At 43.9% G+C, this 27,518-nt stretch overlaps 1 protein-coding gene across 1 annotated transcript in view; it reads right to left on the bottom strand.

Annotated features, from left to right (window-relative positions):
- The window catches only part of LOC119842113 (opsin-5-like), a 41,422-nt gene extending 17,462 nt beyond the window's left edge, over positions 1-23,960 (bottom strand). Inside the window, exons 1-4 of the mRNA XM_043495928.1 lie at positions 23,872-23,960; positions 8,950-9,037; positions 4,201-4,363; positions 1,962-2,089 (exon numbers count right to left, since the gene is read on the bottom strand). Coding sequence (XP_043351863.1) covers positions 1,962-2,089; positions 4,201-4,363; positions 8,950-9,037 — 379 coding nt within the window. The 5' untranslated portion in view covers positions 23,872-23,960. The remainder of the gene's footprint in view (positions 1-1,961; positions 2,090-4,200; positions 4,364-8,949; positions 9,038-23,871) is intronic.
- Between the last annotated feature and the right edge of the window lie 3,558 nt (positions 23,961-27,518).

The raw sequence follows: 27,518 nt of genomic DNA, 5'->3' as shown, positions 1-27,518 counted from the left end.
GTGCCCTGAAGATCAATTGACCCGAGCCGTTTCAGACTGAGGGCCCTTCATGGAAAATGTTCTGTTGCTAACTCCCTCTCTTTTAAGTGGAGGCACTCTCCGAAGTAGGAAAGCCCCAAGAAAGCTAACCTCCATGTTTCACATTGGAATACATGAGACAAAAGGTCTAAAGTTCACTCTATGGGGGGATGGCGGGGGGGGGGGAGAAAAGAAGGCCCAGACGTTCAGAATTATGAGTGCCCATCTGTGCACCTAATTTGGGTCCACAGCTAATAATCATTCTCCAAAATGGCAATAAGCATTTACATGTCCAATCACAATAATTGTGTGCACAGATTAGGTGTGCAAATGCATGCAAACTTGTGCAGGTACAGTCCTAAAAATCTGGGCCTAGAATACATTTTTGTTTTGCTATCTCTGCAGTGTAATCTGTCAGAAATAGGGCCCTACCAAATTCACAGTCCATTTTGGTTAATTTCACGGCCATAGGATTTTTAAAATCCTAAATTTCATGATTTCAGCTATTTAAATCTGAAATGTCATGGTGTTGTAATTGTAGGAGTCCTGACCCAAAAAGGAGTGTTGTGGGCGGGGGGGGAGGAGTGCAGTACTGCCACCTTTACTTCTGTGCTGCTGCTGGCAGCTGTGCTGCCTTCAGAACTGGGTGGCTGGAGAGCGGCGGCTGCTGGGCCATCACTCTCTGACCATCCAGCTCCAAAGCAGGAGTGCAGAAGTAAAGGTGCCAGGATATGGTATTGCCCCCCTTACTTCTGCACTGCTGCTGGCAGGGCGCTGCCTTCAAAACTAAGTGCCCGGCCAACAGCCTCTGCTCTCTGGCCACCCAGCTCTGAAGGCAGTGCAGAGTGGGTGGCAATACTGCGACTCCCCCCCATAATAATCTTGCAACCCCCTTGCAACTCCCTTTTGGGTCAGGACCCCCAGTTTCAGAAATTCTGGTCTCCTCTGTGACATCTGTATAGTACGGGTAAACGCACATAAAAGACCAGATTTCATGGTCCATGATGCATTTTTCATCTTTTCATCCAGACTTCATGGCCTAGTCATTAGGATTGGTTTGGATAAGCCCTGCCTTGACTGTGAACAACTGGGGGGGGCCGGGCTATGATTTTCTTTTTATTTCTGTCTTGCACAACACCAGCCATATGGCTAACATTCAACTAAAAGATGGTGATTATATCTGAATAACCCTTAGAGCGAGAGCCATAAAACAGGGAACTTCCTAAATCAGATGTGCAGCATTTCCACTGTGCAAGGACTGAGTCAGTCATGCCAAATGTATTTAACACTAAGGTAGGAGCTCAAGCATGCAGCATAACTGTCTTTATCTGCAGCCCAGCACTCAGACTGGTGTGAAATTTGTCAGCCCCTGAGACGATCCATGAAATCCTTAAAACCAAAAGCCACACAGAACAGTATGGGCAAAGGGGAACAACCACATTGGCACCCCTAGGAAATGGCTTTTGGAAAGTAACTGCTGGTCCATAGATCCCAACGATCTCTGGAAGCAGTGATCACTCAACTGACACCCCATCGTGTGTACAATTAGTACATAGCAAGGACACTGGAGCTTTAACACGTTGCCCTATTTGATTAGGGGCTGTGAAATAATACATTTAACTTGCTCCCACCCACACTTCCAAGGACCTGCTGCGTTGATTGTATGGCGCCAAACAGTAAATGGGATGGTGATGAATTTACATATGCAAATTAGAAGAGGAAAAACAAGTAGCTATGGTATTATTGTTTGGGTTAATGAGAGTAATTTAAAATGTTTATGAATATGTTCTGTAATGGAGAGCTTTTCAGGGGGCTGTTGCCAAGATATTTGTGACTAACCTAAGTTGTGAAAGAATGGGGAAGATGGAGTAGGGTTACTGGAAGTAATAGCCAGGAGGGCAGAAGTGGAGAGAGTAACATGGGTTACACATCCCAGCACCTACCACATGCTGGATAACAGACCTTCAGGCAGCAAACCGTGCTTAGCGCTGTCAGGCTGGTAAGACTGCAGAGGCCAAAGAACATGCCAAAGAATGCATAGAATGTGCACATCGCATGGTTAAACAGCCATCTGGAAGGGAAAAGTCATCAGGTAAAATTGAAACCTTCACGTTTACACCAAGTGCTGAGCTTGCAAGGCTTGTGATTCTGTTGAGAGGGAACTTGTCTGAGTTGCTTTATGCAGTTCATGAAGTCACATGGGTATTTCCCACCCGGCATTTCAAACCAGACACCCTATTACAGAAGTTTAGCACCACTCCAGCTCATGGTTTGGCACAGAAAGCAAAACTACCTAAGCGGTCGAGCTGGGCTTTAGGAGGCTGTGCTGGTGGATGCATCGGAATGGGGAAATAAATACCTAGGGCCTGATTATCTAAGGAGTTGTGCATGTGGTGTGCCCCTACGGTACACGTAATTACCGTGGCTCTGAGCACAAACTGAGTCATTGGGAATGCAAATAACCATGATTAGCTAGTCCCACATGCAGTTGTACACACAAGCTGCATGTACTGCTTTTTAAAAATCTGGCTCCAGAGCCTTCTGTATATTTAACTGAAACAGTTTCACACTTTGCACATTACTGCCTGAGTGTCAGTTTCAATGAAGTAGTAATAATGTTTAGCACTGACATAGCACTTTTCAGCCACAGACCTCAAAGATGTTTACAGAGGATGGTTAATATCAATAGCCCCATTTTACAGATGGGGAAACTGATGCCCAGAGAGGCAAAGTGACTTGCCCCAGGTCCCACAGCAGGTCAGTGGCAGAGCTGGGAATAATCTCAGGTCTCCTGACTCCCAGTCCTGTGTCCTAACCACTGGTCCATGCTACCTCCCTCAAAACAGAAAGGTGATAAGTCAGTTTTGAAAGGACGCTTCACATGGCTAAAAGGTTTTATCTTAGCAAAGCTCATTTTTAATATGCTGCAGCACCTGCTGGTACATACTGTACAAGTCCCACCAGCCCCCGGCCATGGGGTAGAGCCAGAGTAAAGGTCTGCTTGGGCCTAATTTTAAAGCCCAACCTGGACCCAAATCTGACCCGAGCCCAGCCGACCCCAACCCAACTGGAGGATGTCAGGTCAGTTCTGAAAATGATTCCACCTGGATCCAACACTTTGCCCTGAACCTGTGTTGGCACTGCCACCTAGTCCTTGAGGCGTGGCCTGGGTCTGGTGGGGGCTTCCTGCACTCTACGCCCCATGGCCATGATCTGTCTCTGGTTGCCTCCTGGCTGTGGGATCAGGCTGACGGCTGTGTGTGCTGCTGGTGCCACACTGTGCTGTGTGTACTGCGGAGAGATGTGCTGCGACTTGTCAGCATGCTTGCTCTGCAGCACACACAGAGAGCAGCGAGGTGGTGACAGCCAGCGGGACTGGGGCACGCAGCCACCTCGCCTACTCCCCAGCCAGCAGAAGGGTGAGCAGAGATGACCCAACCCAAGGCTGAGAGGATCAGGTTGTTTTCATACCTAAACTGAACCTGACACTTATGGTCAGGTCCTGCAGGATTGCAAGGCTCTAGAGCAGGGGACCTACAGCTGATGAGCCACAGGTGGTTTCTTTGGACCACGTTTGTGACTCCCTACGGCCCCATGGGGATACATTCCCACAATGCCACATGGATTCAGATAGACTCCAACCTGCAACACCAGCCATTGGTCAGATTCATGGCTGTACTTGTACCTCTTGCTGAGCTGTGGGGAAGGGAAGTGCACTGTATGGCAAACCAGAGGAGGCTGAACAAGGGAGCAGCATGAGCCAGTGCAGGGGACTAATTGGAGCCACTACCTCTGAGAAGAGTGTATGTGGTAGCCACAGAAGAGCCAGCAGCACTAGCCTATGTCTTGGGTGGGGGGGAGTTGCCAAGGGGAGGCGAGGGGATGGCTCTTCCTGCTGAGGTGGCTCATATCTGATTATATTTGGCTCACTCCCTTGGGAATGATCCCTGTTCCTAATGCAGGGTATGAATTCCTATTAGGAGAGATCTGGGGCCAAACTTTGCTCCCAATTACACTGATGTAAGTCCCTTGCCTTCAATGAGGTTATTTCAAATTTACATTGGTGTGGTTGAGCTCAGACTTTGGCCCCTAGTCTTCATTCCTTCTCCAGGTTAAGGCAGGATTTGCAAACTGACACCCGCAGAAATGCCCGTTTAATGCAATGCCATGCAAATGAGCTACCTGTGTGCAAAGAAGGATGGTGTGGCCAAAGGGAAGAGGGTCACCGTCATGCCCAGATCACTGATAGCCAGGTTCACAATGAAGAATTCAGCAGGCTTCAACATGGATCTCTTACGATAGGCCACCAGCAAAAGCAGGGAATTTCCACAGAGAGAGACTATGCCTGAGAAAAGACAGAGAAACAGACCCAGTATAGGATACCCAAGCTCACTAGCAGCAGTGCAGTGCATGATATAGGGACAAGGAGGGCACGTGTGCAGGTCTCACTTGCTAGTCACCTACTATCCTCAAACACGGATGGGTTGTGTTTATTTGGCAGCCGTGTACGTGCAGAGATGCCGCTCACTGCATGTATGAATGTGTAAAGGGAAGAACAGACAAGGATCACACACACACATTTCCCACTTTAGAATCTGTGGGGCTCTATAATGCTGTGGGTCACATCCCTTCTTGATTACCAACCAGGACTTTGAAAGGTCCAAGGAGAAAACTGCTTCTCAGCTTTTACCCACAGTCCACTGTGTGCTGGTGCAGGAATATGGAGTGTAGTGAGTATATGGGGAATACTCAGCCAGGACAGACATGATCAATAAAATACCTGGCTTTGTACCTCTGCTGCATCAGCACCTTGTGCAATGGTTAGTAAGCGTTTGGCAGGCGGGCTGGCTGGAGACAAGAAGCAGGGTTTTATATGGACTGCTCAAGCACTCGGTCTAATCTGTTTGTTCTGGCTCTTGGAATGATATAGTTCACACTGGGCATGCTCCTTCCACACTAACATTACCTTGTCTCTTCTGCATAGTCATGGCCATTCTAATAACTTGGTAACTGCCCTTTCAGTTTGCTTTAAGGAGCTCTAGGTAACCAGATATATGGCAAGAGCCAGGCAACTCTCCAAGCTCTCCTGGAAACATCATGGTCCCTCTGTACAAAAGGTGGAAGTGTCTTCAGGCTTTTCAAGGCTGGTCACCTCCTGGTATATGATCTGCTTCCAGGACTTGCTGTACTTGGCAAAAAGAGTGTCTTCAGCTGGCACAGTGAATAACAACCATTAGACATCCAAGGGCATGAGTCTACCTGAGCACTTTTAGAGCAACTTTAAATGGGACTGTAATTGTTAGACACTTTTGGGGATGGGGCAGCAGGCAGAATGTCAGTGAAACAGACTCTGGGAGCAGAGTCCAGGCAGAGCTGAATTCTTGTGACTGAAGACAGGATGCCTCCAACCCTTGCCAGCTGGATAAAGAGTGTGAGCTTTGTGACAATGTTGTTATGATGGTGATGCCAAGAAGCTGAGTATATTCCACTTTTAATTTCTTCCTGGCATTATCTCTAGTGAGTCTGTGCTGTACAATATTGTGTTTGCAACATAAACCAGAAGGACATTATGAAGATTAGGGTAAATCCAGCCTAACCAACAGGAAATGCATCCAATGAAGTGAGCTGTAGCTCATGAAAGCTTATGCTCAAATAAATTTGTTAGTCTCTAAGGTGCCACAAGTACTCCTTTTCTTTCAACAGGAAAAAGCCATTTGTTTTCTTGGGATGTATTTAAAACAACAGTGGTAAATAAATGTTCATACCCAGGGTTTTCTTCGTCTGTTAAGTAACACTAAAATAATTTTCCTGTGTATGCGCAAAGGGGAACCTAGCTACTCAAGGGGCAGGTTATGTGGGACTGGAATTAATTCCCAGTGGATTAGCTTGTAAATGAAATATTATGGTCACAATTACATGCCAAAGCTGTATAATGGCTAATATAAACATATTCTCCTCAATAAGTAGGACTCCTGCAGGGGAGACTTTCTCCCAGATACATAGTTTTTTGAATGCTTTTTATGGGTCACTTAAGGGAAAATAGTTTGCAAATGCATATCCTTGTTTTCAGCACTGCTAAAGGACTTCTTCACAAAGCTATTTTGACTCCTTCCCTCGCCTCTTCATTAGCTGTATTCTACTAGCTTTATTATCTTCTAGGATCTTTCTTAGCTGCATGCAAGAGCTGCTGACTTTCTCAGTCTTACCTCCTCCAGATAGCTCAGAATGGCATGAAGCAGGCTGTTTTTTTCCATGTCTGCCACTTCATTATGTGAGCGGGTGTACTCCTGTGTGAGCGTGTGTGTTTGTTTCTGTGTCTGTTTCCATATGCGCGCATGTGTGTGTGTGTGTTTGAGTGCTCTGGTGTAAACACGTCTCCCTGTTTGTGTGAATGGTCATTTTTGTAGTCGTGTGTTTGTGTTTCTGTGTACTCCTGATGTGGTCACATGTGTACCTGTGTGTTGTACGTGCACTCTTTTGTGTGCATTTCTGTGCATTGCTTGCACATGTCTCATCTTACAGAGGTCGACACATGGGACACAGAGTGGGCCAAAGGCCCCAATGAATGTATGAGCTCAGGCTGTTTAAAATGACATTTCTTCAGCATATGTTCAGATAAGATTTCCTAGGACTTTTGCTTTGCGATTGGTTCCTGGTTCTGAAGTGAGTTTTCTCTGATGGTAAAAGTGGAAGATCACCACATTTGGGTGGAGTGGGATGGAGGAAAATTAGGATGTGCAATGCAGCATCCCAGGCAGGGGTGTGGGCAGACTGGTCCTTCCCTCCCTCGCTTTGACTGGGAATCAGCTACTGCAGTGTTGCTAACCTCAAGTATTCAAAGGTCATGAGTCGGGCCCCTAAAAATCAGGAGGTTAAACAATCCAAACAAACTAGGTTGTTTTTCTTTTGCCTTATGGCTGTTGAGCCTTCAGGGGGCACTTGGGTCACATTTTCAAGCTTTTCCTCCACCACAAGAGCCAGAGACTTTGTTGAAATGGGCAATTTACATGTAATCACATGACTGCATGTGGCTGGGCTCTGTGAGCAACACTAGATGTCACAAGACTCGTGATTAAATCTTGAGAGCTGGCAACACTGCTGTTGGGAATCTTTTGGCTTTAGAATAAACTGCCATCTAAACACACAGGAATGAAAATACAAGGACTTGACCAGCCTGGGTCTAAGCTGTGGGAGGGGTACAGAGGAATGGCACAAGGCAGGCTCATTGGTCAGGGGACAAAATTCTGACCTAGTAAGTGGTCTTTGAGATGTAGGACCTGGGTGATCCGTGTCTAGGTCGGAAGCCCATGCCTGATCGGACACCCTGGGTGATCACTTTTTGTCACAAACTATTTTTTCCAGAGGCATACAAGCCATTAATTCCTTCTCTCCCTGACAGCAGAGATCCCTTTGTTCGGTGCATCATTAAGCATCTCCTAGCCGTAGACAGAAGAGACGCTGATTAATTTATCTTGCTAGCTATTGAAACCTGAAATGATCAAGTCATTGAGAAGGCAGCTGGGTGGGACAGTGTGTCAAATCCTGCTGTCAGTTAAACTGGTAACTCTACTGGCTGCAATGGAGTTATTCCACTTTTATACCAGTGTAACTGAGAGCAGGATCTGGCTTTATGAATGATGGGCTTCCCCAGCACTGTTTGCAGATTATCCTTCATTTTCTTTCAGGATTTATTCACCTCTCACCACAGCACAATGTGTACCATAGGGCTTCACTCACAGCTCACACTCATTGCTAGAGCTGGGCGAAGAGAGCTAATTTCTTTCCCAGAGGATTTCAGTATTTTGACATTTGGTTTTGTTTCAGTGAGGAACTAAATAAAAAATTCCAACATTCTCTTCAAAAGTGAATGGAGCACCAGCCTCAGGGTGGTCCACCTGGTGAGCTGCCCTTCAGTCACAGACCCTGCAATCCCTGGGGTTCCCATCCCCAAGGCAGTCTGCAGGGGCGGCCTGCCCCAAAGAGCCACATGCCCTGGAAATTCAGGCTCTCCTGTGGTGCACCACGTAGCTGCCCAACAACCAGGAGGACAAGCTGGCAGGGAACCAGGCAGGCTTCTTACAGAAACCCCAGCTGAATCCCATTGGCACTTTGGCCAAATCGAACCACAGAACATTTTGATTTTGCGGAATTGACAAATTCTGCCAAAACATTGTTTTACTGGAATTTTGCTGGCCAGCTTTTCTCCTTACTTTCCTCACTGTTATTTTTACAGACAAAACACTGCTTGTCTTACTCATGTGAGCAGCATCAGCCCCATGGGAATTTATGGCATTGCTCACTTTAGCCAATATTAGGCCTTGTCAAAGCATGTCTTTACACCTCAGTTTCGCTTATTGGCTTTCAGATGTCACCAGTGCCCCCTGCTGATAGTGAAGGGCAGTTCAGAGGTGTGCACACTCCTTGAGCTTAATGCATTTTGCATGCTTGAAGCTAATAATAATGATAAGTATCTGAGGCCTGATCCTGTTCCCAATGGCTGGCTGCAGTAAGAGTTGTATCAGGGCCTTATATATCACTCTTCAACTTCAAAGCATTTTAAAACGTGAATACATCCTCACAAGCCTTTGTGAGGGAGATATGTATTATTAGCCACATTTTGCACGTGGAGAAACTGAGGCCCGGAGCACTGATGTGGCTTGCCCAAGGACGCAGAGGAAATTGGTGTCAGGAGTAGAACCCAGAAAGTCCTGTGCTCATGCCACTCGTCTGTGATGGAGAAGAGTGTGAGTGGGGTGAGCTCAGATGGACCCAAGGGATATGGAACGCTTTTCTGGAAGTAATAAACTATTAGTGGACGTGAATGCAAGGTGCCTGAATCTCCCTGTGACCGACATGTCAGTAGCTTGTGCCATGCCATCCTTGATGGAGATGGGTGTGAGATCACTTGCATAAGAAGAAGTCTTTCCTTACCAAAGAGCAAATAGAGTGTGCCAAAAATCAGGTCTTCTCTCTCTGATAAGGTGGATGTGAACGCTGAGGAATCGGAGGCATTTCCCATCTGCAAAAAGAATGCAAATGTAAGGGGAAGTGAATTTTGGTTAATTAAGGAATGTTCAGTTTTCCCTCTTCTTAGGGGAGCATGGCTGTTGGAAAGACACATTTTTGGCATGAGGCCTTCCTCAGGGTGTGGATAGACAAAAGTCAGCAGCTGGAAACTGCATGCACATTGCATGGACGCCGTGAATAAAGGGAATGGTGCAGTTAATACAGAGTGTGGTGCTCAGCTAACTGGCCATGCAGTGGGCTGATGATAGGATCAGGCTGAACTGCATAGCTGCTGGTCATCTCACTCCATGGTATAGTTAATTACAAATTACACTGACTAGCTGCAAGTTAATACTTTTTAAAAGCACCTAACTTGGCTATTTCACATGACAAAAAGGCCACTCGCTGATTCAGTTGCCATGTTCCTCTGTCTGGGTGAAACCTGGCCCCATTTAAGTCAATGGGAGTTTTGCCCTATTTTAGCGAAGTGGTTTTATATCAAGCATCTTTCTCATCTGCCAGTGGGATACATTAGGGTCTGACGTTCATTTGGTGCATGTATTAAACTCATGAAGATCGCAATAGACTATACATGCGAGGTGACGAGTAGAAACTAAAATTGAAGGGCTAGGTTTTCAGCCAAGCCCAAGGCAGCCTCCAAATATGCATGGCCATTTCTTTGCATGTGCAAAACCCTAATTTCCACCTATCTGCCTGGTCTCTGCACACTCATAGCCATTTGCACTGCAAAACACCCCCAGAATCACTTTTGTTAGGCCAATCAGTTGCTCATACAAAAGTGGTTGTGCTGAAAACATGGCCCTGAGTGGCTGGTTATGACTTTCTGCCCGCACAGGCAAGAGGTTGGTTATGGTATACATAAAATACAAATCAATGTCTTTCTGATGGATAGATTTATCTGCCACAGTTGGAAAAATATAGCACCTAAACCCTGGGAAAGAGACAACTGCTATATTTCCTTTGGCACCTTTTGCTTCTCTCCCTTCCCTGTTTATTTCCTGAAATTCCATAAGCAGAGGAGTTATAATATTGGGGGCCTGTTGTGTAGTTTTCAGTACCACTTTTCAGCGGTTCGTCCATCTGAGTTAAACTGAGAAGCCAGACCTGAAAAGGAGCTCTGTGTAAGCTCAAAAGCTTGTCTCTTGCACCAGCAGAAGTTGGTCCAATAAAGATATTACCTCACCCATCTTATCTCTGAACTGAGAAGCCAATAAATTTATTATACACAACTCTTTCAGGAAGAATGTCAAGCCCAAGGTTCTGTCTATTGTGCATGGCCACTAAAGGGCTAAGATTCAGCTGGGCCCAGGGCTACTTGCCTTATCTGTGAATACAACAACCACCTCCAAAAAGGGTGGGAGTGTAATTCCAGGAGGCATATTTGTGCCCACACAAATGTAATTGTGCATCTACAGTTAGGTGCAAGTGCAAATATTAGCTCTTGTGGGCATGGAGCAGGTAATTAGTTACCCACACACCAATACTTATGAATTGCTGGTGCAAAATAGCAGACTCAAACATTATGGGTGCAAATTTTGAGCCCATACTTTTTGCTGGCACAAATCATATCTGCAAAAGTGAGGCCAGCCAGTTGGAACTGTACTCCCCAGATTCTATTGCACTTATCAACAAAGGTTTGCTCTCGTATCCTTGTCCAAAATTTTCCTGCCCTCACTGTTGTGCACTGTGATAACTTGGCCTATAAGTGGCTGCATTTCACTGGAGCTGTTTCTATAAAATTTGGGGTCTTTTGGTATGAAGGCCCCTATGGAAATGTAGGAATGTATGACCCCCTGGTCACAGTTACCCTATCCTGCCTCCTACTCCACTTCATACCAAATTGCTGCCTCCCACGGGACTTAGGGGATACCAGGGTAATCAGTGCCCACTGCAATGTTGTGGTATTTGTGGTGTGGACAACGCTGGAGACTGGACTGCAACCACACATGCCACTGAGCAACATTGTTAGTTGTCTGAAAACATAGGCTCACTGTGCAGTGGCAGTCAAAACAGCTAACAAAATGTCAGGAACCATTAGGAAAGGGATAGATATTAAGACAAAAAATATAATGCTACTATATAAATCCATGGTACAGCCACACCTTGAATAGTGTGTGCAGATCTGGTTGCCCCATCTCAAAAAAGATATATTAGAATTGGAAAAAGTACACAGAAGGGAAACAAAATAATTAGGGGTATGGAACTGCTTCCATATGAGGAGTGCTTAATAAGACTGGGACTTTTCAGCTCAGAAAAGAGACCACTAAGGGGGGATATGATAAAGATCTATAAAACTATGAATGATGTAGAGAAAGTGCATAAGGAAGTGTTATTTACCCCCTTCACATAACACAAGAACCAGGGGTCATCCAATGAAATTAATAGGCTGCTGGTTTAAAACAAACAAAAAGAAGTACTACTTCACACAACACACAGTCAACCTGTGGAACTTGTTGCCAGGAGATGTTGTGAAGGCCAAGACTTTAACAGGGTTCAAAAAAAGAATTAGGTAAGTTCATGGAGGATAGATCCATCAATGGCTATTAGCCAAGATGGTCAGGGACACAACCCCATGCTCTGAGTGTCCAGGAGCCTCTAATTGCCAGAAGCTGGGAGTGGACGACAAGGGATGGATAACGTGATAATTGCCTGGCTCTGTTCATGCTTTCTGAAGCACCTGGCATTGGCTACTGTTGGAAGACAGGATGCTGGGCTAGGTGGGTCATTGGTCTGACCCAGTATGGCCATTCGTATGTTCTAATCAGGCAGTAACCACTTTCTGTCACTATTGACTTGAGCTGAAGTCAAACTGACTCCTCTGTTTCTAAAGGCTCCCCAACCCATTGCCTAGGCCCAGAATCATCAAATTCCCTTCTTTTAAACTTTCCTATTCCTGAGCTTCCTGGTTTCATCCAAGAACCGAGCAGAAATACAGTTTTCATGATATACAGCCCAGACAAACCCAGGTGCACTGTGAAACATGCAAGAAAGCCTGTTCCTGGGAGATTCCCACTGCAAAGACATTCAGGACTATTGGATGCTCCTCTGAGCTGAACCACCAAACCTTTTTCAGATTCACTTGCAGCTAGTACATACTAGCCAGTTCTGTCAAAGATGGTGGACCGCCCTTGGAGTTAGCATGAGGGAGGTCCTTGTTGAAGGCCAGCTGCTGCTCTGATCTGAGTTCCCCTGGGTAAACGTTATTTGCTAAGGACTGATAAACGTTATTTGCTACTCAGCCCTGTGCAGAACAAAACCAAAGACAGGCCCTGCCTTCAGCAGTTTACTCTCTAAGCCTAAAAGAAGGGGTTAAATACTGCTCCATTTAAGTCAAAGAAGTCAAGATTTCACCCAAGATGCTCAGGAAGACCCAGAGGAAGAGAGAGGTTTAAGGTTTGATTCAAACCTCACTGAAACCAGTAGGAGTCGTTCCATTGATTGCACTGGGCTTTGGATCAGGCCCTTACCTGTGAGCAGTTGTCTTACTGTGAGCTTTGGGGTTTGTTTCTATTAAGCTGATGGCATGTTAAAGGTTGTTATCCTCATGGACTATGTGGGTCTGTAGATACTTCCCCTGAACAACGAGGATTACACAATTTTTGTCCTCTGGTTTCACCCACGTCCTCCCTCCAACCAAACAATCAACTTTGTATTCAGTTAAAGAGTGCGTCCTGGATTGAGAGGCAAACAGCTAGAGCACTGAAGGCAATTTAATAATGTGGTCTCTGGTTAAGTCTCCATAAGCATTGTATAAAACTTATTTTGTTGATGTTGCTTGATTACTCTTGTCATAAATATAAAGGGAAGGGTAAACTCCTTTAAAATCCCTCCTGGCCAGAGAAAAAACCCTTTCACCTGTAAAGGGTTAAGAAGCTAGGATAACCTCGCTGGCACCTGACCAAAATGACCAGTGAGGAGACAAGATATTTTCAAATCTGGAGGGGGGGAGAAAAAAAGGCTCTCTCTGGCTGTGTGATGCTTTTGCCGGGAACAGAACAGGAATGGAGTCTTAGAACTTAGTAAGTAATCTAGCTAGATATGCATTAGATTCAGTTTTGTTTAAATGGCTGATAAAATAAGTTGTGCTGAATGGAATGTAGATTCCTGTTTTTGTGTCTTTTTGTAACTTAAGGTTTTGCTTAGAGGGATTCTCTATGTTTTGAATCTGATTACCCTGTAAGGTATTTACCATCCTGATTTTACAGAGGTGATTCTTTAACTTTTTTTCTTCAATTAAAACTCTTCTTTTAAGAATCTGATTGCTTTTTCATTGTTCTTAAGATCCAAGGGTTTGGGTCTGTGTTCACCTATGCAAATTGGTGAGGATTTTTATCAAGCCTTCCCCAGGAAAGGGGGTGTAGGGTTTGGGGAGGATTTTGAGGTGAAAGACGTTTCCAAGCGGGCTCTTTCCCTGTTATATATCTGTTAGACGCTTGGTGGTGGCAGCAATAAAGTCCAAGAGAAAAAGGAATATAGTTTGTACCTTGGGGAAGTTTTAACCTAAGGTGGTAAAAACAAGCTTAGGGGGTTTTCATGCAGGTCCCCACATCTGTACCCTAGAGTTCAGAGTGGGGAAGGAACCTTGACAACTCTCTTCAAGCACTTTTGTGATGGGTGTAGTATAAGAAACTGTACAAGTAGAACAGAATGTTCTGCCCCATCAAAGCTGCTGTTTGTTCATTAACTCAGATTACCTAGAAATCCAAGGCCAGATCTCCATGTGACGTGAATCAGTCTATCTCTACAGCTATCCACAGCTAGGCCAGTTTACCCAGTTGAGGGTGTGGCCCTACATTTTAGAAAAGCAAGACTTTTCCCACAGAAAACAAATTACGATAATTCTTCTCTTGCAACAAATAAGCCTTAATTTTTATTTCTCATTTAGGACAATGGGATGCCAATAAAGAACACAATACCTCCACATCTTTATTTGCTCCCGCCTGTGCCTGCAGCATCTGCCATGACCCCATGTAGCCTGCAACCTCGCTCCCTCCTTCAAGTCCCTCTTAAAGGTTCACTGAAGGTACCCTCCAGCACTGACCTGTCTTGCTTTCACTCATCTCTATCACCAGATTACATGCTGCAATAACAAACAAACGATGCCATTTTATTCTGAAATGATTCACTCTTGTCTTTACCTTTGAAAAAAAGAGACCTACTTGGCTGAGGCCACCCAGAGAGGGAATGACAGAGCTGGGAAAAGAGCATCAGGGCCTGATTTCCACAAGTGTTTTGCACCAACCGTTCCAGTGGATTTCAATAGGAGCAGAGATTGCTCATCACCTCTGAAACCCAGAAGCTCTCATCACTGTGGGCCAGATTTTCAGGCACACAATATGTGGAGCATACACTTGTGCATCCCAATTTACACCTGCAAACATCATCATACATGCATGCATCAGTGTAGAAAATCTGAGGCTATATGTCTACTATATACAGGGCTAAATTGTGCTTGTCTCTTCACACAGATGCACAGTGGTGCAGGAGAAGGATACAAGGAGTCTGTCCCACCTTACAGAGTGCATCTCAGAACTAGGCACAATTGAAGTTCTGTTGCTTTGAGGATCTCAGGGACTGCTCCCTCCCTGCTCCCATGGAGAGCACCCTGTGGTGCCTCAAAGGGGCCATGGTCCCATCTTCCTCCATCTTACCAGACCATAAAGTATGACTGGCATGGGGGAGGGAGTGTAATTGAGCATACCACAAAGAGATGTAGCTTGTAGGTGCATTCCTAATGCTCACCAAGAAGTTTTATGGGGTGTTGTGCTTTCTAGTGCCCACCCTCTGCTGGTGCGACTCCACCTCACCCCCACTACAGGGATGTGCCTTCAAATCCCGAGATTCTGTAATGATTTGTAAAGAAGTAGCCAGTGAGCATTCAGTAAAATATGTCCTCATCAGGATAATCGCACACACAGCCATGCTGTTTGATTCTAGCTGCTAAAGGCATTTTCCATATGGCTTCCTATCTTACAGTCCACCGAGGATAGGGTCACAGTATGTGGACATTCTGCCATTTGCTACCTCTTCCATGAGTTGCAGCACCTCAAATGCAAAGAGGCTGGATTCCAATAAATGCTTTTTGGAAAGAGATGATGCTTCATACATTTAAAAAACCTTCTGCAGCCAAGGATGTATGGCTTCATCTTGAAGATGTACCAAGTGCCAGTGTTGTTACATCTGCCTTAAGGAGTTTTTTAATGATTATCCTTTCTTATGCAATTCAACTAACTGCTATCCTGTGGGTAACAGCAAATTCCCAGGCCATGGAAGGCTACAGGATTTGCTCCTGACAACCCATATCCTAGTTGTGGGGTTTATTTTAAACCATTTCTGTACCCAAATGATTGCACAAACTGCTTCACAGAGATTCCTGCTCCATAACAGGACTTTGATTTTACAGTCAAAAGGAGTTAAATTAAAGGAATTGTCTATTTTATATCCTTGGAGCCCACACTTTTTTTAAAAAAAAAGTCTGGTTGTTTCTTGCACTATACACCAGGGGACTGATTCTCAGCAGGTGTAAATCAGCATTGCGCTACTGAAGTCAATAGAGTGACACCAAATTTACACCAGCTGAGGACCTAGCCGCAGTTCTTCATTTGATGATGTGCTGTGAAACTTCTGAAACCATTCACGTACCAGCGGGACCTTTTCTAATTTTCCATTGCCATGTGATATCTGAAATGGCACTAGAAAAAAGATGAGGCAGACACATCTGTTTTTGAGGCACTGTTGAATCACCTTCTGTCCCTACATTTCATGGCTGTTTCTGGTTGGTAATTTGTTTGTTTGTTTATTCCAAGTACTTCCTCATTTAAAATCCTGGCAGGATAGACAGTAAGCTTGCTGATATGGGTGTATTTAAAAAAAAAAAAAAAAGTTAAAAAGTTATGTTCACTTTCTTAGGATGCCTAAGTCATCATGTTTTATTGGTCTAATTAGTTTTCCTGTTATTTCATGCAGCTGAACCAAAGGTTCCAAGGTGCTTAGAAAGTTAATAGGGGGTAGTAAAGTGGAACATTTGATGCTTTTCAGAATATTCACTCCTCTGCTAATAACAAATAAATGGAAAAATATTTTACCCATTTAAAAAAAAACAGGGGAGGGAGGGGAGAAAATAATGAGATAATTATGTTTTAATGGCTGCTAGCCTGCTCATGGGATGTTTAATACATGCATTATTTCTGTTTCTTTCTCTCTGCCCTCCACATGTGTACCATATGAGCCCCTAATAAATAGGAGCCATGCCAATGAATAATAGAACCACAGGTGTTCTAAAAGGAATTCAGCTGAACACAATGTGAAGAGAGGGGTCTCCATGTGCTGGGCAGGCCAACTGACACCAGCACAAACTGTTGGTGGAATGAGGAGCTCCCATCCTGTGATGAAGGGTGAAGCCAGAGGTGATATGTGCTGAAGGTGTGTTGGGTGGGTTCTCCTATAAAGGCCATCCCAGAACTAGGGCATGCTGGAGGTAACTGGATAGCCAGCAGTATGTGCACGTGCGCACGCACACACTCCCTTCCCCCTCCACCTCCAGGCAGAGCAGCTCAGAAGAGCGGGTCCTAAGCAGTGTACTGAGGAAGCACTTATGAGATCCATTTGACAGATAGTGCTATCCTAGATGCATGACCAGTCCATCCCCCAGTGATGTTAGAGAATATTGAATACACAGTAATAGCTATCTCCAAAGAGAGAGAAAGTAAGAGTGTGCTGGAGAGCTTCATCCCTGCAGCTCGTTCAACCTGGCAACAGCTTTTCTGTGTCTCTTCATTGCATTGATTAGCTGGGCCCTATTTTCGGAGATGTGGGACGCAATAGAATATCCAGACACGGGGTTTTAATGCTCCAGTCGAAAGGACATTTAAATGCTGAACTGAGCTTCCATGTGCAGGATTTAAATGTCTCAGTAAGGTGACAGCAGGTGTGAAAATGATAAAAATTTGGCTCCCTGTCTCTTTTTGGATCTTGAATTATTTAGGAGGCCCCATGGGGGTATAACCTGGACTAATGGGCTGGAACTGAGAAAGGAGAAATGTGAACTGAGTATCAGGAAAAACTTCTTGACAGTGAGTTGTGTCAAGCATGGGATTGTCTCCAAGGGGAAGGAGTGGAAACCCCAGTGCTTAGAATTTTAAAGCTGGACTAGACGAAATAGTAAATGTACTGTAGGGAACAATCATGCATTACTGTCAGGGATATGGGTTGGATCTCTTCCACCTTCAACTTCTATGATTCTGCAAGCAAGATAAGTAGAATTACCTCCATTTTACAGATGGGAAAACTGAGGCACAGAGCAGTGGCGTGACTTGCCCAAGACTACAAAAGGAGTCAATATCAGACTGGAATTCAAGCTTACAAATTCCTGATTGCCAGTCCTGTGCTTAGTCCACTAGACTACACTGCTAACTGTGGGATGCCATGAAATTGCTCACAGGCTTTTATCTGCAGCATTTCATTTAAGACACAAGACTACCTAGAGGATAACTGTTGGGCTAATAGCTCTGTGGGGTACAGTATTTCTTTTCATGGAATACTGATGACATTGGATCGCACAAATGGAGCAACCACAAATTATTATTTATACATGGGTAAAAAAGCCAGACTCCCATCCAAAACTGCACTCAGACAGATGAACCTAATTACTTCAAGTAGCAACTAAATTTGCTTTGAGTGTAAATCTATTTTAAGGCACTAATTTGGTATTAAAATGCCAATAGATCCTGCCAATAGATCATCATTCCCTGAGTTACTGGTCCCTGTACACCACTTCACTGTGGACTGTAATCAGTTTGGCCTGGTTCATGACTTTCTCAAGACATTGGGTTGCTTTTGCACACAAGTCACAGGGTTTTTATAATTTGGGTAGTTTTCCTCACCAGCCATCACAAAGGGGAGTCAACTGGGAACATTTCAAAGGCTTTTTAGGTTGGACTGGAGATTAGTGTGGAGGTTATGCTTTAGCCAGCCAATAAAAATGCTTTCATGATCAAATTACTCCCATTGGATTAATGTTCAAGTACTATGAAAATGGGGGGAGCTGCCTGGAGAAATTAGATAGAATGCTGGCCACGTTAGTTAGGGTGAGTTATGCTGTGACAAGTGGGCCTACGAATTTACCCAAATTGTGAGCTCAACTGTCAAAAGTATGTAAAAGTTCATAACATTACAATAACCTAGAACAGTGATAACCAGACCTCAGTGGTTCAGGGGCCAAATTATTGATCAACATTATTCAAAAGAGCCACAGTAGTGTGAAGTCATTGTTTCATTTACTATAGTATGATATAGTCATATTTAATCAGTATGACAGGAAATATTTAGTGTGTGGATGTATGTGTATATATTCTCACAGCAAAATGACTGACCAAGTATTATTTTATCAGCTACAATTGGTTAACATAGTAAAAGCATCCGGATTGGTTAATAACTTAGATTGGTTAATAATTAAATCACACAGAGTGTTTTAATATCATGTGCTGCAAAGAGCTGCAGGAGACATATTAAAGAGACACTTGTAGCTCACGAGTCTCAATCTGAGAAAAACAAATGGTGATGGGAAAAGGCATGAAAAGAAGACAGAATAATTGAATTAGTCTAAACAAAAAGGCCAAGATGACTTGATTCAAGGACTACATCGACATTATGCTTGTTAAAAACAGGAGCTGTGGAGCCAGAAGTTAATCAACCAAAATTGGTGTTTTGGATATTAGGCCTAATTGGTGAACAAAATAGTGAAGGGATGGGCTATTCCACCCATCACTCCCCTTTTGGTTCCATAAAAGAAAGAGGTTTTGTAGGGAAAGGACAAAAAGAAGATGAGATAGAGGCAACTGGAGCAGGCTTCACCAACCATGACTGCCACCCGCACCATTTCCTGGCACCCCGGGTTGTCTTCATCCTGATCCTGAGAGGTGTTCTGACCAGAATGGGCCAGAGAGGGTGAGACCCAAATGACATCACCATCCCTACCAGCTACCGCTGAATCCCAAACACCCCGTGGGATGACAGTTATTGCTATCTCTGATACCATCTAAGAGACTGTCACACAAGGGGGTTTTTCCTTCTAAGACTGGGCTTTAATGACAACAGCAGCAACATCTCCAGCCCACCTCAACTAACTTTTTCTCTTTTCCCCAGAAGGACAGTTATTACCATCGTGGATACTGTCTAAGAGACTATTAAATACAGTGGGGTTTCCCTTCTAAGGACTCTCTCCCACTGAAGGAAAGGGAACAAGGAACATTGTTAGAATGAAAACTTTATTTAATATTTTACATTTCAAATGCTTTGACTGTTTTTCCTTCTTTTCTATATCTTTAATAAAAGGTTAAAAGGAGTTTTAATGGTGTATCTGCCAAGGTTCTAAGCAGGCTGAGGTCTCGGTATACATGGGGTTCTCTAACTTGGTTAGTGGCTTGTTCAGGGTAAAGCCCTGGCCGCAAGACACTTTGTTTACCTGAGCGTCCACAGGTACGGCTGCTCACAGCTCCTAGTGGCTGCGGTTTGCTGATTTTGCACTGAGAAAGAACCATACAAATATAGAACAGGAAAGGACCTCCTCTCTTTCCCCCACTCTCACAAAGGATTAAATGTAGCCAATCCAGATGACAATTTGGATTTGAACACGGATTAAATTTCAGATGAGGGTAGGTCACCAGCAAATCTGGGTAAAAGGAGGTTTCATCTCCTTTTCTTTGTTTCTTTTCACTAAATATTCATCAGATTGGTTTGAATGCTGCTAGGATTGCCCCAGGAGACTGGAATCTCACTGTCTGGCAAGACACACACAGACACCTAAGGAATGGGGGCCCCAGTTCAGTCAGCAGTGGAGAAAGGTGCCTTTGTCCGTTATTGGGAAATGCAAATAAACCTGCATAGCCTGTGTCTGCATGGGAGCTCTCAGCACCTTGGGGATGATGCAGATGTTTAATCCCTAGATTTAAAGCTTTAGCAGACATAAATCGAGAGAAGAACATTAAAGGCAAGCAGGTGCAGGGGACTTCTCGGGAAGGATCTTTGACTCCCAAAGGATGGCTAGGATTTGGCAAAAGGAGATGTGGAAGGAGGAGTGTGCCCATTGGGATATATTTGGGGAAAGGATGGTTGCTTGCCTAATATCCCATAACACAGGGAGGTCTGCCCAGTGCCCACTGAAAGCAGGGCTCACATGGCAAGGACAGGGAGAGGAACCTTTCTTTCCACCTGAAAACTGCTCCATTGCAGTGGGTGTTTATCCATTCCTTGCTTCAGGTCAAACCCTTTTCCAGTGCCAAGGAAGCAATCTTGACCCCATGCTGCAGGGTAGCAGCTCCTGAGCCCCTGTGGAAGATCATAGCACATGGAGCTGACAAATCTTCTAGCCTTCCTCCAACCCACCTTGCCCCTATGTGGACACTGTAGGTTCCATCCTCCTCCCTTTCGTGCAGCAGATCCACACCAGTGCTTCACTGTGTCTGGGAGAACCTCTGCATCCAGGGAGAGGACGGGGCAGGATTTGTCCTTTGGAAACACCTTCAACAGTGCCAAGGGGACAAAGAGCTCCCCTAACTGGAAAGATGAGGGATGCAGCAGGAACCCCTGGGTGGCATTAATAAAACCAGCTCCTTCCAGTTGTTTCTCTGCCCCAAGTTCAGAGGATCTATATGACCCAGAGGCACAACAAGGGCACGATTTTAGGTTGCTGTAAGTTAGGCTGCAGCCAGTCCCCTTCTCTCCCCACCCCGATCCCCATCAGACTGGAACAGGGGAGCTGCCTTTCTACCCCACACCAGGTCGGGTGCTGAGCACAGCTCTGCTGAATACAGAGATTTGGGTCTCTACTGTAAAGCTCAATAAAAGAAGCAAAAAAAAATATTAACACATTTCAGTAAAAGCATTTCCCACTGAAATCCCCTACTGAGCTGCATCTTCACAGAATACTGTTTTAAGTTCTAATGACTGTTAATGAACAAAGCGGGAGAGAGAGACCAATACAGCAGCTGAGACATGCAAACTTGGCCACTGCACTTGTGTTTGTCCTGCGGAACATACATACATAACATGGCATCACAGGGGACAACAAGCCAGTTATTGGCCAAACTGTTGTGCTGCTGGCAAACTCTCAGATTCTCAGGACTCCTTTAGTCCTGATTAGTGGTTAGGCAGCACAAGTGTGAATATGATCTTAAATTAAGCACAACCCCCTGCTAGTCATCCTATTGAGTCTGAAGAGCCTCATAAAACTTGTCACATTCATTCGCCTTCAGTCCTCCTCCCTGCTCTTTGTTTGATAATGAGAACTGAACATCCTATTTAGAAATGTCCCAACCTCATGAATGAGGTTGTACAGTATAATGTGTCCAATTATGAGACACAGTGAGGACATGTGTGAACACCAGGATGATGACCTGAGCATATTTGTTCAGGTTTTGCACTACAAAAAAGCTATACAGTCAAATTGTTCTATTCCAGCCAAACTCCAGCTACAGCTGATCATCTCAGAAAATGATGTCAAACTTCTGTGAAACAAGGTTTTCACTGTGAAAGAAAAAGAAATATTTACAGGTGATTAGGGCTGTTTTTATGCAGTAATGGAAAGAAAAGGCTAGACCCCAATATAGACACTAGCCTTCCGCTTCCCAGCTCTGTGCTGTATCTGCTGGACTGAGCCACCTCCCTACAGAATAGCAAATCTATTAAGTACAATGATGATGGCTAAATTGAGAGTCAAAGAGATGTTGTGACTAGTGAACACATTCTGGTCACGCATTGGAACAAATTTTCGTCCAGACTCAAGCCGGGTTCTGATTTCATACACCCAAACCCTACATCTTTTTGTTCTGTGTTTATCCAGCACCTAGCACAATGAGGTTCTGGTCCATGACTAGGGCTTCTAGACACTACTGTACTACTACTAATAATAAAAATAATAATTAGTTTGTGAATCAAGCAAAACTCTTAGCTGGTCGGCCAGTTTGAAGGCACACATGGCTTCCTGTGTGCACAGAAGAGGTTCATGCTCACTTTTGTAGGTGAAATCAACTGTGTTTACAGAAGAAAGTGTGAAAAATTAAGAGGCCAGGCCAGATAATCTGAATTATAGTAAGATCTTCTGCATTTTACAGGGAAAATGTAAGCCCCTCCTAAAATCCTCCAATGCAGCTTCTACACTATAGCTGTTGATTTTCAAAACCACACTGTCACAGGCAGACTGATCCTTTAAGGGGAGTCAGGTTCAGCCTTACCTGTGAAGATCAACTATTCTCACAGCTGATCCTGATCAGGTAGCCTTGGGTAATGATTGGACCCTGCTGAGAAGGCGAGAGGATTTGCACAAAAGATTGACAAAGCTAATCCTCCTGGGGTTTGAGAGAGAGTTGTAGGAGATGCCTGAAGTAAGAGAGAGAAGGCTAACCTACAAGCAGATGTTTTGGCTTGTAGATTGGAGTTGATCCCGATTAGGGGAAGAGTCTTTAGGGAAGAAGCCCTTACGGCTAGCAGCTCAGGAAGTGCCAGGCCTTCAGGGAGACAGTCTAGGGAGGCAAATTCCTGAAGGAGGAGGGGGAACTGTAGAGCCTGATGATGATGGAGAGTTTGCCGAGGATGGGGCACAGAAAGCATGGAAGAATTTTTTTTGTTCCTTTTAGTTTGGACAGTATTATCCCAGATTGGGGGGATTATAAGTGACCTGCTTGGAGGGCTGAATCAGGGGAAAAGTCAGACTACTGCAGGGCTGGAATGGCTATCGGAAGGGTGTGCCAAAGGAGAACATGTTACACCATGCCCAGCAACAAGGTGGCGTGCTGGCTGGTGAGTCTCTCTTTTACATGTGCATGTATATTACAGTTATGCATGGAAAAAGACATGTGCATGTACAGTCATGTTAATTTGCTCAGTCATGCACATAATGGCCTCTCTGTGCATTAAAAAAAATACTCCAATTTGTGAGGACAATTGTGTGTACAAATTAGGTATGCAACCACACGTGGTTTTTAATGTGCACTTACAGGAGTGCACTTTTGACACTGAGGCTTAAAATTTCACTCTGTTAATAAACTGGCAGTAAAAATATAAAAGAAGAAAATAAATTAAAATTTGCATCCTGGAGGTCTTCAGCTGTGAAGAACATAGAGCTGGTGTCAAAGAGGCAACACCATATACCATAAGTTCTAATTAAAGAAAAATACTGCCTTATTAGTATGTGCTTTACCCTTACATGGACTAATAGCTAATATCATCCTGCTTCTCTTGTATTGTCTTGTTTAATGAGTGTTGCTGTTTGTTCTGCAATTATTATTTTGGGAATATAATAGTTCCTACTGATAATCCAGTGCATCTTTGTTTGAATATACTCATTTGCATGACTGTTGGTTTTTAAAGCATTTCTAATTCACAAGTGTTAGATTTATTCTGTTCCCCCTCCCTATTCTTCTGGAGCTTTCCTAACTACTTGTAATGCAGTGGAAAATGTATTTGTCACAGGTGTCTCCTCAATAGCAGAATACATCCAGGAGAGGGTTATTATAAGTCCATGAGGCCTCCACCCATCCAGGTTTCATAGTTGTTCTGGGCAGAGTGGAAACACCCTGACCCTCCTTAGGTAATTGTTCACATAGCATAATTACCTATATACACAGAGTACATCATAAGGAACAGGATGCAAAAAGTCACCATGTGCTGTGTCTGCAGAGTAAAAGTAGAATGAGATCTGCACAGGAAGTTAACACAACCAATGTTAACTCCATGAAACTGCCTCCTTGTCCTTAGCATGTGCTAAATAACCAAGGGAATCAATCCACTCCTCACTCCTTCCACATGTATATCATGCTAAATGCCCCTTACCTTTCTCACAGGTTTTTCTGCATTGATTTATAGTGAGAATAACAGTCCCCTTTCTGTGTCCTCTGTAAGACTGATGGAAACTAAAAATCCAGCAAGCTTCCTCTTGCTAATTTCCAGGTCTGCAGATTTACAGCCTGAGACTTTTTTTCCTTCTGTAAATTGTGAGTGATAGTGAGATTTGAATAGAGGGGGGCTATTTAATCCACATCCACAGTATGAGTTCCAACTAAGGAGCACCCAGTGTAGATCAAGAAATTGAGTGCAAAGGTGGCTTTAAATCACATTTATGCTCCCACAATCCTGGGTTGTTCTGTGCTGTGCCAGGCTTCCCACATAACTAAAAGCAGCCTGAAAATTGCTGTCGGTTTATTTTTTTTTTCTGGCTGCCAATTGCCTCAAGGGTCCCACATAAACCTCAGCCACACCCCTTTCCTGGCCACAACCCTCCTGGGTAGTTGCTGCTCTTTTGGCCAGTTACATCCTTGCTGTGTCTGTTTTTTTTGTTTTTTTTAAGGAGAGTAAACAAAAAAACCTTCATAGCTTTCTCCCCACCCCTGTTGCTGGAGTGTGTAAATGTGTTAGTAAATGAAGCTTGTTGGATGACAGAGACAAATCATACGAGTTACGCCAATGAAACCCCCAGTGAGGTGATTGGGGCTGCACCAGCATAACAGGATGGAATCTGGCTCATTGTATTTAACCAGGGTTTCTGGGTCTCTTTTTAAAATGAAATTTCATTTTTGACATAGACAAGGTATTGACTTTGAGATGTGAGCTATCTGCGAATGCAGCAGTTGTTTTTGCACCAAGTTTTCTTCACTCAAAGATTCAACTCCACCTGAATTTTATCTATTTTTTGAGTGTGTGCTGTTGGCTCATTTTTCTGAGTTTCCACTGAAGAAGCCAGTCTTGTTGCGATGGAATTGTGACAATGAACACACACAATCCTCTCCATTGAGGAAGGGAAATGTTTCCCAAGCCTCTTCCATCTGCCCCATGCAGCCCTCATATGCTGCCCTCAAATCCCTTCCCCTCTGTGCCGTGACTGCAAAGAACTGAAAACCAAATTGGGTTTGTATTTCTTTGATGGAGACAGAGAGGCTTTTAAATACTATTTGTTTTCTTACCTTAAAAAAATTAGCAGGTCTGGTCTTCCTTGGTTTTGCTGGAGAACCACTGGGAGATCTCAGTGGTTTATTGCTCTAGTACCTTAATTGAAGGGGTGAGGATTCTGGATCTTTAACAAAGGCTTCCTTTAGCCAAAAATGTTAATTATCCATTAATGATAAGTAGTATTAAAAATACAATTTAAAAAAACCACTTTAAGCAGCCTCTTCAAAAGACACTTAATAGTACAGCTATTACTCTCTTGGATCTTGTGATGTCACCAGTTCACTAGTGCTTGAGTCATTATAGTCTGTCAGCCTAGACAGGTGCTTTTTAATGTAAAAAGCAAGCAGAATAAAAAAATGGAAAAACCTCTGGGTTTAACCTTTTCTATCACAAAGAAGCAGAGAAGGGTATAAGCCTAAATTTCCCCACCTCTTCACATCACCTTTAATGAATTTCTGAATTGCAGGAGCTCTCTTATAGCACAATGGCACCCAGCTGGGCTCTCCTTCTGACTTGAATGCACTGAAAGGAGCATGAGAACTGGAATGAAAACACTGCTTTTTTAAGGTGTTTTCAGAATTGTCAGAATGAAAAAGCTACTTCACACTATTTCATTTCACAGCTAATGACTACCCAATCTCACTATACTTTGTATGATGAATGTCCTTAGGAGCTCACCACTCACTTCCTTTTGCATCTAAGCATTTTAATTGATGCTAAGGCTAAACTTATTAGACCCCCAAGTTATGAGATCCACAGTCTGACTGTGCTAATGCTGGAAAGGTAAGGTAATGGTTTCTTTTTTCCCCTACTATGTATTATTAATCAACCTTTAAATTCCTTTTTGGAATTTCATGAGAAAGTGACTTATCTATTTTTTCAAAAGCACAACAGATAGAAAATGCAAGGAACCTCCAAAGTCATATATTTAGATGTATGTATTTGCATACATAACTTGCCTGTGTATGCACTGAAGTAAATGCACACACAATGGGAAAGTTAGATGTCTAATTGGCTGCTCGTTAAGTTACAACCCTTGTGTATGCAAATATACATTCAGTTTCGTTTGTGCAATTAAGCATGCACAGTTCTGAACATTTGGGCCTGTCTGTGGCCTTCAACTGGCACAGCTCAATCTAGTTACCTCCAGCCAAAAGCAGAAATTCAGAGGACCTAGCAATTTTATGGACCTTACAGCAGCTAGCAGAGAGGCCAAACTGTTTGAAGAACTTCTGGTGGTGAATCCCATTGAAATAATAAGATCTGGGCTGTGTATTGCTATAGGAAAGCAAATTGGACTGGTATTGTGCTATAAGGGGACTAACGGTGAAGTCCCATGAGAAGAACTGGGGTGCTGTTAAAATATTTCCAAGGCACTGCCTTAGGAGACTGCAGAATAGTGTAGCCATGGGTCATGCTGTAGGAACATGGGCCAAATTCACCCTCAGTGAAATTTGATGTAGGTGAAAGAGAATCCAGTAGGGGAGGAGGTTGCAGACATGCCAGATGCCTGCACTCTCCCTTCTTCTATGATGGGGATGAAGGTGTGCATTAGTGTGGAAAGGGGAGTGGGTAGGATATTCAGGGAGTGCAGTGATTCAAGGGGTCAACAGGCAGCACTCCTATGCAGCTCTCAATGGAATGTAAAGCTCCTTCCCCCAGTGGGAAACATCACCTGTCTCCCTTAGAGTAAGAACAAGAACCTTCACTGGAATAGGGAGGTGAATATATACTTCCCTATATCTGGCTCACAGAATGCAGCCCTTCTGTAGCTTCGTTAACATAATTGGAAACACCTTTTTATTTAGTGGCAGGCAAATCATTTCATAGAATCACAGGATTGGAAGGGATCTAGAGAGGTCTTCTAGTCCAGTCCCATGCACTCAAACCAGGCTGCAGGACTATTTAGACCATCCCTGACAGGTATTTGTCTAACCTGCTCTTAAAAATCTCCAAGGATGGAGATCCCACAACCTCTCTAGGCAATTTATTCCAGTGCTTAACTATTCTGACAGGAATTTTTCCCTAATGTCCACCTAAACCACCCTTGCAGCAATTTAAGCCCATTGCTTCTTGTCCTATCCTCAGATGTTAAAGAGAACAATTTTTCTCCCTCCTCCTTGTAAACAACCTTTTATGTACTTGAAAACTGTGATCATGTCCCCCCTCAGTCTTCTCTTCTCCAGACTAAACAAACCCAATTTTTTCCAATCTTTCCTCATAGGTAATGTTTTCTAGACCTTTAATCATTTTTGTTGCTCTCCTCTGGACTTTCTCTAATTTCTCCACATCTTTCCTGAAATGTGGTGCCCAGAACTAGACACAATACTCCAGCTGAGGCCTAATCAGTGCAGAGTAGAGCGGAAAAATTACATCTTGTGTCTTGCTTACAACACTCCTGCTAATACATCCCAGAATGATGTTTGATTTTTTTGCAATAGTTTCACACTGTTGACTCTCATTTAGCTTGTGATCCACTAAGACCCCCCAGATCCCTTTCCACAGTACTCCTTCCTAGGCAGTCATTTCCTGTT

This window comes from Dermochelys coriacea, chromosome 13 (assembly GCF_009764565.3).
Source record: "Dermochelys coriacea isolate rDerCor1 chromosome 13, rDerCor1.pri.v4, whole genome shotgun sequence".
NCBI classification, from domain to species: Eukaryota; Metazoa; Chordata; order Testudines; family Dermochelyidae; genus Dermochelys; species Dermochelys coriacea.
The sequence above is the reverse complement of the archived record's forward strand: the minus strand, read 5'-3'. Positions and strand labels throughout refer to the sequence as shown.